The sequence below is a fragment of the Pongo pygmaeus genome, chromosome 21 (assembly GCF_028885625.2).
Source record: "Pongo pygmaeus isolate AG05252 chromosome 21, NHGRI_mPonPyg2-v2.0_pri, whole genome shotgun sequence".
In the NCBI taxonomy this organism is placed as follows: Eukaryota; Metazoa; Chordata; class Mammalia; order Primates; family Hominidae; genus Pongo; species Pongo pygmaeus.
The window spans coordinates 31,028,152-31,042,676 of NC_072394.2; the positions used below are offsets into that span (position 1 = coordinate 31,028,152).

General features: G+C 43.5%; 1 protein-coding gene across 1 annotated transcript in view; it reads right to left on the minus strand.

The window, feature by feature from the left end:
* Positions 1 to 353: 353 nt before the first annotated feature.
* TMC2 (transmembrane channel like 2) overlaps positions 354 to 14,525 on the minus strand; it is a 108,543-nt gene continuing 94,371 nt past the window's right edge. The window contains exons 18-20 of the mRNA XM_054466653.1: positions 7,922 to 8,000; positions 6,336 to 6,453; positions 354 to 2,807 (exon numbers count right to left, since the gene is read on the minus strand). Of these exons, the coding sequence (XP_054322628.1) occupies positions 2,590 to 2,807; positions 6,336 to 6,453; positions 7,922 to 8,000 (415 nt within the window). The 3' untranslated portion in view covers positions 354 to 2,589. The remainder of the gene's footprint in view (positions 2,808 to 6,335; positions 6,454 to 7,921; positions 8,001 to 14,525) is intronic.

Here is a 14,525-nt window from a genome sequence, read left to right on the forward strand (position 1 = left end):
CTGATAGTGTGACTTCTGAGACTAGGTCATAATAGGCATTGTGGCCTCCTCGTTGCTCTCCCTCTCAGATCACTTGCTCTGGGGGAAACCAGCAGCCATGTTGTGAGGACACCCAAGCAGCTCTATGGAGAGGCCTACATGGAGAGTAACCAAGGTCCCCTATCAATAGCCAGCAAGGAACAAAAGCCTCCTGCCAATAGTCATGTGTGAGCCATGTTGAGAGCAGATCTTTCAGTCCCAGTCAGACCTTCCAATAATTGCAGCCCTAGCTGAGAATTTGACTGAAATATCCAGAACCACATCTGCCTAGTTAAGCCACTCCCAAATTTATAACCCACAGAACAGAAACTACATACAATAATACGTAATTGTTTATTGTTTTAGGCTGTTATGTTTTGGGAATAATTTGTTATGCAGCATTAGATGACACATACATTCCATCACATAAAATTACACTTCATCAGATCAGGATGGTTTGTTTGTGTTTGTGGTGGGTATTTATGTGTATTAGTAACCAGTGGAGGCCTGACAGTAATCACTAGGGGACCAATGGCTCAGGCAGGCAGAGTGTTCCCTGCCTCAGGGCCTGGCATTCTTATGCAGAAGGCCAGGTGTTGGTGTGGTGGCCATCTTTGGGCCTTCTGGTCCTGATTGGTTGGGTTACAGTGCCAGAATCCCTGTATTGAGGTTTCAGGTAGGTTAGCTTGGGGGAAGGCATATGACACACAGGCAGTTTTGGATTTGGGGCTTGGACCTGGGTTCCATGGAAATCAGGCATTGCAACATCTTCGTTAGCCTTGCCAGGAGAGATTGGTGTGAAATAATTTATCCTGTTTCTCCTGGTCACATGTCCCTATTATTCCACTGCAGTTTGTATATGTGAAGTTTTGGTGCTGGATTGAGAAGGGAAAGGATTTGGGAGGGAAGTTAGAAATTATTTTAATTGTACAGCTTATGAAATTGCTGTAAAAGTCTTCATCTCTCTACCAGGGCTTTGCCTGACTTTCTGGGTCTGGGGGATTCTCCTGAGAACCCCTGGGGACCTGGTTGTGTGGTAGCTGTAACAGTTGATGAGTTGATGAGGTTAAGGTGGCTGACTCTCTTTAGAACACTCAGAGGCATGGGTGAGAGGGTCCCTTGATCCTGAGGCCACACTGCTTACCTGGGTCTGGGAGCACAGAGTGGAGGAAAGGAAGGAGCTGTCTGCAAGATAGCTGGGCTGTTGCAGAGTCCTGGACTGCGACTCCCACCCTACCAAGGCTCTGCCCTTGCCATCAAGGCCTTCTTAATGGTCTGGCCCTCGGCTTCTTTTCACTAAGAAATATTCTGCGTAGAACCATGATATGACACTAAGTGAACGTAGAATCCCCAGAGACAACGCTCTGCATTATACCTTTTGCAAAATTCTTCAAAGAAACCATCTTCAAGGTCTCTTGTACAATAATTATGTTATCAAATTCCTTTTAGAATTTGGTGCATGAAAAAGATTTTTCTGCCCTGGGTAAGGCAGGTTTCCTTCCAAGATAAGAGGCACTGGGCAACTCACTTGCTGCTGTGATTCACTGTTTTCACTCCCTGTTTTGTGCTCCATGGTGTAAGCTTCCCTTGGGCTGGGTACTGGGGTATCACCAGTCTTCCCACCAATCCCCACTCTCCATGACTGATCTTTGGTCCATTTACCTTTATTTTCATTCACTTTCATTTACTTTCATTCATTTATTTATTTGTAGAGACAAGGGTCTTGCTATATTGCTCAGGCTCATCTTAAACTCCTGGCCTCCCACTTCAGCCTCTAAAAGTGTTGAGATTACAGGTGTGAGCTACCACTCCTGGCCAGACTTCTTGTTGTTGTTGTTAAGACAGTGTCTCACTCTGTTGCCCAGACTGGAGTGCAGTGACATGATCTTAGCTAACTGCAACCTCTGCCTCCTGGGCTCAAGTGATCCTTCTGCCTCAGCCTCCCAAGTAGCTGGGATTACAGGTGCATACCACCATGCCTGGCTAATTTTTTTGTAGAGATGGGGTTTCGCCACATTGCCCAGGCTGGTCTTGAACTCCTGGGCTCAAGTGATCCTCCCACCTTGGTCTCCCAAAGTGCTGGGACTACAGGTGTGAGCCACTGTGCCTGGCCTGGACCTTTCATTTAAACCAGCTCACTTCCTCTGGATTGAGAAATGTAGGCCCTTCTGCATCCACCTCCTGGTTAGGGAAGCTGGCAGAAACCTGTGTCCTAAACTGTGTCCCATGGAAAAAGGCTACGAGGGTGGTCATGGCCCTTCCCCAACTCCCAAAATCGGGAGGCAAGGTCGACCGCTGTGAGCGTGGGGTTCAGAGCTGTCTGAACCAAGATATTTGGGAGGGCAGTTAGAGCAGAGATGGCTCCGCCTTCCCTAAAGGACAGGTGAAGCCACTGTCTTCCTCCTTTGGTAGTTGACAAGGGCCTGAAGGAATCAAAGTTCATGCATTCCAAGAGAGGAGAGAGAGCATGTATGTGAGAGGAAAGAGGGGAGAGAACCTTGGTTTGGTATGTGTGAAACTGGGGTACTTGAGGATCAGCCCTAGAGTCGAGGCTGCCTGGAGTCCTAGCCGTCAGCGGGGAGGTCTCTGAGCACTCTTCCCAGAGGCTGACCTCCATGGATGAGTCTGAGATGGGGCGTGGCCAGAATCTGGTCTGATTCCAGGGGGCCGAGATATAGGAAGGTGTCCAGAGGCAGGCAGTGTGGTCCTGCTGGCAGAATTGGAGGTCCTAGGGCCCTGCGCCTTCTTGTCCATGGCCTGGCTTTTGCTGGCAGAGGGAGGAGTGGTCTCTGGAAAATGAACCAAGACAAGAAAGAGGAAGTGGGAGATTTTGTACAGGTTGAATTGGAGCTCTCTGGAGCCACCCTGCGGTGTAGGTTTTAGTCCTATTTGGTGATGTGAGAGCTGTCGGATTGCACTCAGCTGTCTCAGGGTCACCTTGGCCTGGCTTTTGCATAAACACATCTGTTGGAGGAGTATGGTCTTCTGGCTAGAGAACTTGATTTTGAACCTGGCCTTAGGCTAGACTCTCTGATCCTGGGTTTTCTAGAGTACAAAATTGGGACAAGAATAACAGCAGCCTCGCAGGGTGACTGCTGGGGTCAAATGTGATGATGGAAGGGAAGGGGCTGTGGGAATTGTTTGGAATCAGATCTACTTTCCAATCCTTCATTAACTTGTTTCCTTCCCCTCCTCTAACTCCAAGTTAGGGACAATGACTGCTCTTTACTAAACCCAGGCCCTCTTGTTCTGGGACACAGAAATGGGCTCTGGTTCCCTTGTGGATGAGTGTGGCCTGTGCTGGAGTTCCAGGCTTTGATGGGACCACATCCAGGTGTGTCCCCTAAGCTCTTCCCCTTGCGCTAGCTTGATGCAGGCAGAGTCCCAAGATGGAAGGAGCCAGGGTCCCCATATCAGCACTTGTGGCTGTCAGGTGAAAACACCCAGTTTGGACTTTGTGTTGAGTGAGAAGTGAACTTTTATGGTGTCTGAGCCACTAGCCATTTTGGGCCTCTTTGTTGCAGCAGCTAGTATCATTTTATTATAGCTAATATTTAATAATAGAAAATGAATAAAAATTCCAGTTACTAAGAAATTGGAATGCTTGTATAAAAAAAAAGTTCAGGCTGGGTGCAGTGGCTCATGCCTGTAATCCCAGCACTTTGGGAGGCCATTTGAGGCAGATCACTTGAGGCTGATCATTTGAGGTTAGGAGTTTGAGACCAGTCTGGCCAACATGGTGAAATCCCGTCTCTACTAAAAATACAAAAATTAGCCAGGCATGATGGCAGGTGCCTGTAATACCAGCCACTCGGAAGGCTGAGCAGGAGAATCGCTTGAACCTGGGAGGCAGAGGTTGCAGTGATCAGAGATCGCGCCACTGCACTGCAGCCTGGGCGACAGAGTGTGACTCTGTCTCAAAAAAATAAAGTTCAAATTCCTAAACTGTCAGTCATTCCTCATGCATCTCATTCACTTCTTACATCCAAGGCTAAAGTGTCTGCATGCAGACACTGTTTAATTTTATAACAGAGATGATCTTTGGAAAATGGGATCATCTCAGAGATGGTCTCTTTCAACTTGACCTTTCCTCACTCCTAATTTGAGGTGGTCTATGATCACTCCCCTTTGAAGCCCCAGGATATTTTCACTTGATCTTAGCCAAAAGGCCGAGGAGCAAAAGCCCCAAGATACTTTCTTGGGAACTTTTTATGTGGCCTTTTCTCACTCTATTATTCTAGATATTCCAGTGCTTCTCTTTTCAGAGAATATAAACTATAGCACACATTGCTTAAGGATGCGGATACATTCTGAGAAATGCATCATTAGGTGATTTTGTTGTTGTGTGACCATCATAGAATGTACTTACCCAAACCTAGATGGCATGGCCTCTTATACACATAGGCTATATGTTTAGCCTATTGCTTCTAGAATATAAACCTGCACAACACTTACTGTACTGAATACTTTAAACAGTTGGAACATAATGGTAAACATTTGTGTATCTAAACAAAGAAAAGGTAGAGTATATGAAAGATGACAAATGGTAAACCTGTCTAGGGCACTGACCATGAATGGAGCTTGCAAGACTGGAAGTTGCTCTGGGTGAGTCAGTGAGTGGGTGATGAGTGAATGTGAAAGCCTAGGACACCACTGTCACTACTGCAGACTTTATAAACACTGTGCACTTAGGTTACACTCAATTTACAAACATTTTTTCTTGGCCGGGCGCAGTGGCTCAGGCCTGTAATCCCAGCACTTTGGGAGGCTGACGCGGGCGGATCACGAGGTCAGGAGTTCAAGAACAGCCTGGCCAACATGGTGAAACCCTGTCTCTACTAAAAGTACAAAAAATTAGCCAGGCATGGTGGTGGGCACCTGTAATCCCAGCTACTTGGGAGGCTGAGGCAGGAGAATCACTTGAACCCTGGAGGTGGAGGCTGCAGTGAGCCAACATCACGCCACTGCATTCCAGCCTGGGTGACAGAGTGAGACTGTCTCAAAAAAAAATTTTTTTTTCTTTCTTCAGTAATAAACCTTAGCTTATTGTAACTTTTGTACTTTATCTCTTTTATAATAACAGTTGGCTTAAAACACAAATACACTGACCACCTGTACAAAAATATTTTTTCTTTATATCCTTATTTGATAAGCTTTTTCTGTTTTTAAATTAAGAATTTTTTTTCTTTTTACTTTTTAAATTTTTCTTGTTAAAAACTAAGATGCAACACACACATTAGCTGAGGTCTACAAAGGGTTGGGATTATCAATATCACTGTCTTCCACCTCCACATCTTGTCCCACTGGAAGGTCTTCAGGGGCAATTTACACATGGAGCTGTCATCTCCTATGATAACAACACCTTCTTCTGGAATAGCTCCTGAAGGACCTGCCTGAGGCTGTTTTACAGTTAACTATTTTTTATGTAAGTAGAAGGAATCTACTCTAAAATAATAGTAAAAAGTGTAGTGTAGTAAACACGTAAGCCAGTAACATAATTATTATCATTATCAAGTATTCTGTGCCATATATAATTGTATGTGCTAGACATTTTTTTTTTTTTTTTTTGAGACGGAGTCTTGCTCTGTTGCCCAGGCTGGAGTGCAGTGGTGCGATCTCGGCTCACTGCAAGCTCCGCCTCCCGGGTTCACACCATTCTCCTGCCTCAGCCTCATGAGCAGCTGGGACTACAGGCGTCCGCCACCATGCCCAGCTAATTTTTTGTATTTTTAGTAGAGATGGGGTTTCACCATGTCAGCCAGGATGGTCTCGATCTCCTGACCTCGTGATCTGCCTGCCTCGGCCTCCCAAAGTGCTGGGATTGCGGGCGTGAGCCACCGCGCCCGGCCTAGACTTTTATATAACTGGCAGCTTAGCAGGCTTGTTTACACCAGCTCACAACAAAGACATGAGTAATGTGTTTTGCTACAATGTTGACAGTTACATCACTTGGCAATAGGAATTTTTCAGCTCCATTATAATCTTATGGGGCCACCGTTGTAGATGCGATCCATGGTTGATCCAAATGTTATTAAGGGGTGCATGATGGCACTACTGCCAGCTGGTATTCATTGGCTCATTCTCTGTGCCAGGAATTCTGGTAGACACTTTACATGCATGATTTCATCTCATCTTCACCATCCCATGAGGCAGGTGCTATGATTGACCCCTATATTCACCTGCCCAACTTCATAAGCTAATAATTGTTAGGATTCTGATTTCAATCCCAGAACAGTCTGATTTCACATTGTTTCATAGGCTCTTTACACCTTTCCATGTGGCCTTGTAAAACATAATCATTATGACAAAGAGCTTACCTTCCTTGGTGAGTTGGAGCTGGATGGCATTTTTGGAGCTGCTTTTAGGTGTGTCCTCTGAATCTCTGGCTGTGGCTTTGCCTTTTACAGATTTGTGGCTCTTCTCAACTTCACGGAGCTGCAGGAAATAATGAACTGTTGGTCCGGGCCCAGGAAATGGGTGTTTGAGGCTCAGAGGTGTTGAGAGTGATTTTTTTTTCTTTTTTTTTGAGTTGGAGTCTCACTCTGTTGCCCAGGCTGGAGTGCAGCGGCGTGAACTCGGCTCACTGCAATCTCTGCCTCCTGGGTTCAAGCGATTCTCCTGCCCTCAGCATCTCAAGTAGCTGGGATTACAGGTGTGTGCCACCACACCTGGCTAATTTTTGTGTTTTTAGTAGAGACGGGTTCACCATGTTAGCCCAGCTGGTCTTCAACTCCTGACTTAAGGTGATTCACTGGCCTCGGCCTCACAAAATGCTGGGATTACAGGTGTGAGCCACCATGCCTGGCCTGTTTTCAGTTCTTGGTGGCTACCTTAAACTGCCTGTTACTGGTCCTCACAACTGATTGGAGAGGGCAGCCTGAGGCTCTCAGATTCACACAGCGATTAAAGGAACATGTGGCCAGAGGACAGCGATCTTTCCAATCCTCTATTTCAGTGGTTTTCTGTACCTGGGCAGGAGCCCAGTGAGATTAACAGAAGAAGGGGCTGGGCACGGTGGCTCACGCCAATAATCTTAGCACTTTGGGAGGCCGAGGCAGGCGGATCATGAGGTCAAGATATGGAGACCATCCTGGCTCACGTGGTAAAACCCCATCTCTACTAAAAATACAAAAATTAGCTGGGTGTGGTGGTGCACGCCTGTAGTTCCAGCTACTTGGGAGGCTGAGGCAGGAGAATCACTTGAACCTGGGAGGTGGAGGTTGCAGTGAGCTGAGATCATGCCACTGCACTCCAGCCTGGTGAGAGAGCGAGACTCCATTTTAAAAAACAAAACAAAACAAAAACCAGAAGAAGGTGTGGATGGGGGAACCAGTAGCAAGACAGATGAAATTCACTCCAGAAGAGGGACAGAGAAAGCAAGGACAGGTCTTAGGGAGGGTTAGGGTCTGAATTTTAGGGTGTGTGTGTGTGTGTGTGTGTGTGTCAGTAGACAGCAGTCAGAAGTAGGGTGTCAGCTGGGATGTTGAGAGAGGCTTCCCATGTGTGAAGGGGACTCAGGAGATCTTTTAGGCTAAAGGGCACAAGAAATATGTCATTTTGACAACATTTCTTTTAGTATTTAAATATTCACTTTAAGCTGTAGGAATTATTGTGGATACTGGCTTTTTCTGTATGAGCATTGGCTGATCTCACTGAATTTCTCCTGTTCTTTAGCAACCCCTTGAAATTTAAGTCATTATTGTCACAAATCACCAAATAGCCTCAATAATATAAATGCATGCTGTTGAATCTCACAAGGCTACTTCCTATAATACAGATATTTTGGGATTTGGCTTAGAAGAAAGCCATTTAGGTAACACAGCTGGGCTCACACAGCAAATTAGCAAAAACCAAAAACATGATCTCTTTTTACCCTCCAGGATGAAACTCCCAACAGACTCACCACTTGGATTTTCTTCCTCAGCTGGGCATTAGCTCGGGAAAGGCTTTTGGAAACTGAGTTCAGGTAGTAAATGGCCAAGCTGCAAGAGAAAAGCATGCCTCCTATGGTCCTGTGATCTTGGCAGATGATAGGAGCTGGGTGCCTTTCTTGGGGAATTAAGGCAGGATTCCTGGAATAGTTACTGAGGCTTTGGTGGGTGTCCTACCATCTTCTTTTCTCAATATGGAGAAGGTCCTGGATGCCCCTGCATCCCCTCTATTTTATTATGTGTGGGCATAACTACATAGCTCTAGCTCTGAGAGTGCTCAGTAAAGGTTGTCGGGAGGAATCATTCCTCTTCTGGGAAATCTGAGGTGGTCAGAGGGTGGCAGGGTTTACTGACTGCAGAAGAAGCTGGTCATGTTTCCTGGGCACCTGCCCTGTGCCAAGCTCTGTGCCATGTGCACAATCCACCCCCACCCCACCCCATCTCATTGGCTTTGATGAAAATACCATGAAGCAGAGAGTAGACTTCTATGTTTAAAGACCTGGGTCCTGGGACTCAGTGAGGTTAAATAATTTGCCAAGGTCATCCCACCCATTAGTACTTGCAGCCCACATTGGAAACCAATACTTTTTCTATAATTTTCAAGTCCTGAGAGGGGAGGGGTGGAGGTGTTAAGAGACCTGTTCTAAGTTTGCCTAAGAAGCACAATTGCAGATGCTCTGAAGCCTCCTGCTCAGAGTGCCCTAGCATGTCTGGCCCTGACCTTATGGGTTTTAGAGTCCAGCCCCCATTGGCTCACTGGGTGACCGGGTGCCCTTTGAGGCTGCAGCCAGGCTTTCTTTTCACAGGACCTAAGGTCTGGGGTTATGACCTGGACTGTACTACACAGGACACACAAAAGCCAGACTGCCACCTGGAGTGGATGCTTTGCCAGCCTATTATCTGCTAGCTTTTTATGTCCATCCTTATTAGTAGCTTTTCTCCATGTCTTTCAAGCCTCAGCTGCTCCAGCTTTGGTCTCCAGAACTTTCCTCCTCAGGGCTCGGCCATCCATAGCTGCCTCAATAGAGCCTGTGAGCCCTCTCCAGCCAGAGAAGAGGAGCCCCATGGCCCTTGGGGCAGAGTGTAGGTCAGAGGCTGTCAAGTGAACCTTCTGAAGCAAGGATTCAGAGATTCAGAGAACTATGGGTGAGGGGAGGAGAGAATAAAGGACAGGTGAAGAGACCAATTTGTGTTATGTAAGGCTGTTACTCTGGGCCAGGCCTTGCCATTTACCTAATTAGCCCATTTTTTTTAAGGGAGGAATCAGAGGTCAGAGGTCAGAGAGGTGACTTGTCTGGCTCAAGATCACATACTCAGTAAATGGTGGATAAAATGCTCATGGGTGGCTATGTACCTCCCAAGGTTGTTTCAAAATTTAGCATTTCTCCTTGGTGCCTTCAGGGTCATGTTTGGTGTCTGGGTTTCAGAATTTGCCCAGGAGGGCACAGGGCAATCCAGGTTGTCATTATCATGTCATCCCTGTCATGCCAGCAACAGAGGAAATTTGAAATCAAGGATATAAAACAACATGCAAGTGTTTGCTGTTGGCAATGACAGAATTCAGGGCACAGAGCAGATCTTCAAGAATGGGTGTTACATGAATAGATGAACAAATGAAAGGATTCTACATTCACTCTGGCCCCCTTAGGGTCCTGGAATCTCTGTGAGTCTATGTTCATTTCCAGTAAACTACCAGAGAGGGTGCTGAAGGAGAGGCACCATTGCAGAGTGTGGAGCTCCAGTTCCCTTCCAGGCTGGCAGCCTTTGAGCAGCAGGCAGGAAACTGACCACAGGGTTGGGGCAGGCTGGCTTCATCAGACTATCCTGTAGCTGAAGAGAGCCCTGATGATGAGCAGCCATTTCTTGAAATACTTTTTGGGAATTTCAAACCATAAACAGACAGAGACAAAGAGATATATCTAAGGAACAACAAAGATGATAGTCAAAGAGGGAAGGTTTTAACAAGGTCTTTAAGCCCATCCAAGGCTAAAGTTCAATTCAGATGTCAGCAAAATTGGCAAAGACTTCTGAAAATCCTCTCTTCCTTAAAAGCAGTGAGAATGCCAGCAAAAATTGTCAAAATCAAATTTTTTCAGAACTCAAAATTAACCAAAGGTTTGCAGCAAATCTAGAGAGTGCCTTTTCAAGGAAAACAGCTAAATCTCAGTAAGAACAGTGAGTTTTGCAGCATCTAAGTTGCCTTATATCCCCTCCCCTACCCAGTTCTGTAGTAGGTTTGAAAACCAACAGCACCAAATTTTGGTGAAAATCAGTAGCCTGGCAGTCACTGAAGGAGGTAGAATGGATTTGGAGCACCTTAAAATCCTCATACCCAGAGAATTGTCATTATTTGATTTATCCAGTGATTGATACTACTCACAAGGCTATCTTTATTTGACCTGGCTCAGAGCCCAATCAGTGTGTACAACTTTTTCTCTGAGATTGGCAAAAGCAATCAGAGGCAATTGTTGAACATCATGGCTGTGTGAAGTGTTGCATAACAGTTGGGGCAAACAATAGGCTAACCAAAAAGCTTAAAAGGAGAACTGGGGAATGAGATGTCCAATGGGGGCTTTAAAACACTTTGAAATATTCCTGGGAATCTAGAGAACTGTGTGCATGATGTGTAAGGCTCTGTGCCTGTCCAGGGCTGTTTATATGTCCAAGAAAGACTTGAGAAGGCCCTGAGCTCTCACCTCTGGCAACCTTGAGTCTCTGAACAAGCAGTCAGTGACAGCTAAGGTACAGTTGTAAACTGCCTGGTTGAATGTTGAAGGCATACCCCAATACATACACAGAGCCTCTTGGGAAATACTGGGAGTCTTACTGGTTCCAGACATGTAAGAAAATCTCTGTCCAGTCAGTAGGTGACTACTAAGCTAACTGAGCACAGACTTCAGTGGCCACACACAACAAAGAAAACAGACTTTACAAAATTAATTCAGAAAAGTTACTAAACAAGAATAACAGCAACAATTGTAACAACAGCAACAACAACAAACCCATGGAAGGGAGGCAAACCTGATTTCCATGGCTGCCATATAATACTATTTAAGATATCCAGTTTTCAACAAAAGCTAGTAAGACATGGCTGGGTGCAGTGGCTCACGCCTGTAATCCCAGCACTTTGGGAGGCCGAGGCGGGTGAATCACAAAGTCAGGAGCTCGAGAACAGCCTGGCCAACATGGTGAAACCCCGTTTCTACTAAAAATTCAAAAAATTAGCTGGGCGTAGTGGCAGGTGCCTGTAATCCCAGCTACTCGGGAGGCTGGGACAGGAGAATTGCTTGAGCCTGGGAGGCGGAGGTTGCAGTGAGCCGAGATCTCGCCACTGCCTTCCAGCCTGGGCAACAGAGTGAGACTCTGTAAAAAACAAAAACAAAAACAAAAAAACCCAAAAAACCTAGTAAGACATACAAAGAAAAAAGAAAGCCTGGACCATACACAGGGGGAAAAGTAGTCAATAGAAACCATTCCTGAGGAAACCTTGATGCTGTATTTAAGAGACAAAGACTTTAAATCAGTTATGTTAAATATGATCAAATAATATGATCAAAGAACTATACAAAACCATTTCTAAAGAACTGAAAGTATTAAAATGATGTCTTACCAAATAAAGAATATTAGCAAAAAGAAATAAATAAAATAACCAAATAGAAATTCTGGAGTTGAAATCTACAATAACTGAAATAATAAATTTCCTGGAGGTGCTCAACACATCTGAGATGACAGAAGAAAGAACCAGCCTGGCCAACATAGTGAAACCCATCTCTACTAAAAATACAAAAATTAGCCAGATGTGGTGACACATGCCGGTAATCCCAGCTACTCGACAGGCTGAGGCAGGAGAATCGCTGGAACCTGGGAGGTGGAGGCTGCAGTGAGCCGAGATCATGCCACTGCACTCTAGCCTGGGTGACAGAGTGAGACACCGTCTTGGAAAAAAAAAAAAAAAAAAAAAAAAAAGAATCAATGAACTTGAAAATAGATCAATTGAGATTATCCAGTCTGAGGAACAGAAAGAAAAAAGAATGAGGCAAAATAATACAGCCTATGGGACAACATCAAATGTATCAACACATGCCTAATGGGAATCTGAGGAGGAGAGGAAAGACAGAAGGGGTCAGAAAGAATATTTGAATAAATAATGGCTATTTTAAATCAGATTTCATCCCCAAATATGATGAAAAAATATTAATTTACACAGGAAGCTCAATAAATTCCATGCAGGATAAACTCAAAGAGATCTATTCCTAGACATTTCATAGCAAATTGAAAAAAACCGCCATAGTCAAAGAGAGAATCCAGAAAGAGAGAAACAAATAATCATATACAAGAAAGCCTCAGAAAGATTAACAGTCAATTGTCTTTTCATATAAACCATGGAGGCCAAATGGCAGTGGGATGACATATTTGAAAGACTGAAAGAGAAAGACTATCAACCAAAAATTCTAAATCCAGCAAAACTGTTCTTCAAGAATGAAGGAGAAATTAAGTCATTCCCAGATAAAAACCAAGAGAAGTAATCACTAGCAGACCTAGTCTGTAAGAAATGCTAGAGGGAGCTCTTTAGGTTAAAATGAAAGGACACTAGACAGTAACTTGAATCTACATGAAGAAATAAAGAGCACTAGTAAAGGTAACTACATGGGTTAATATAAAAGCTAGTATCAATATAGTCTTTGTAGCTCTTTTTTTCTCCTGTCTTATTTAGTTGGCATAAAATGTATAAAGATGTAATTTGTATGGCAGAAACAACCTGAAGGAGAGAGGAGGGAATGGAGTTGTATAGGGACAAGGTTTTTGTATACTATTATAATTAAGTTGGTATTAATTCAAAATAGTTTGTTATAAGATATTAATTGTAATCTCCAGGGCAATCACTAAGATAATAACTAAAACAAAATATAGTAAGAGAAATGACAAGGGAACTAAAATTATGACTAAAATATTTAACCCAAAAGAAGGCAGTAATAGAGGAATAAAATAACAAAAATACATAAGACATATAGAAAACAGCAGACATAAATGCTAACTTATTGGTAATTAAATGTAAATGAATCAAACACTCCATATAAAAAGCACAGATTGACAGAATGGATAAACACTATGCTTCAGCTGTATGCTGTTCCAAAGAAGCACACTATATTTTATTTCATTTATTTATTTAGAGAGAAGTTCTCACTCTGTCACCCAGGCTGGAATGCAGTGGCACAAACATGGTTCACTGCAGCCTCAACCTTTTAGGTTCAAGCAATCCTCCACCTTGGTCACCTCACAAGTAGCTGGAACTACAGGCATGTGCCATCACACTCAGTTAATTTTTAAAGTTTTTGTAGAGATGGGTCTTGCCATGTTGCCCAGGCTGGTATCAAACTCCTGGGCTCAAGCAATCTTCCTGCCTCAGCCTCCCAAAGTGCTGGTATTACCAGCATGAGCCACCACACCCAGCCTAAAAAGGTACACTTCAGATTTTTAAGGTAAAAGTAGATTGAAAGTAAAAGGATGGGAAACATATTAAGACAAAAATTGTTAGAGACAAATAGGATTATTTTGTAATTGTAAAATGGTCATTTCATCAAGAAAATGTAATAAGTAAAAACATATATGCACCTAACAACACAGCATTAAAACATATGAAGCAAAAACAGAATTTAAGGGAGAGATAATGAACAATCCAATAATAATAGTTGGAAATTCAATGTTTTACTTTTAGTAATAGAAACAATTAGAAGGTCAACAAGAAAATAGTAGACTTGAACAACTCTAAAAGTTCTATCCAATGCAATCAACTCCTTTTCCTGAGCCTTGAATTTATCAAGGCTCAGGTTCAAGATTTATTGTCTTCTACAATCCTAATCCCTTCTTCTTCTAAATATTTTTTGGACTTATTATTTGCATTATTTTTAAGTCTTACTGATTAGGTGTTTTAAATTCAGTCTCAAAGCATATTTGAAAGTGGTACCTTATTGTCTGCATTAGGGGTCAGCAAACTTTTTCTGCAGAGGGCCAGGCAATAAATATTTTAGTCTTTCTAGACAATACATTCCTTATCACAACAAGTAAATTCTGACTTTTTCTGTGAAAAACAGTCATAGATAAATAAGTGAATGAGCATGAATGTGTTCCAATAAAACTTTATTTAACAAAATCAAGTGTGATCTGGATTTAGCTTGTGGACTACAATTTGATGACCCCTGGTCTACACCATAGGAAAAAGATTCTGGCTTAGATAGCCATTATACAGGCTGTTTGCTGCACAAAAGGCACCTGACTAAGGGGGTGACTGTTGGCTGAAATCTATCCATATTCTGTTTGTCAAATGTGTCCCTTGGCATGGGCCTACCTCTGTCTGAAGGAGTGGGCACCTTTAAAAAATTTGCACAAGGTACTATATGGGCTAGTGGTGGCCCTAAATTCACCACCACCTTTTGAGGTCACTTTTTTTTTTTTTTTTTTTACATCTGTAAGAAATCAATAATTAGAAAAGTTACTCCACTTTCCTAATTATTGATTTCTTATACCTATGTTACAATGACTTACATTCCCTGGTTGTTTTCTTCCTTATTTCATGAA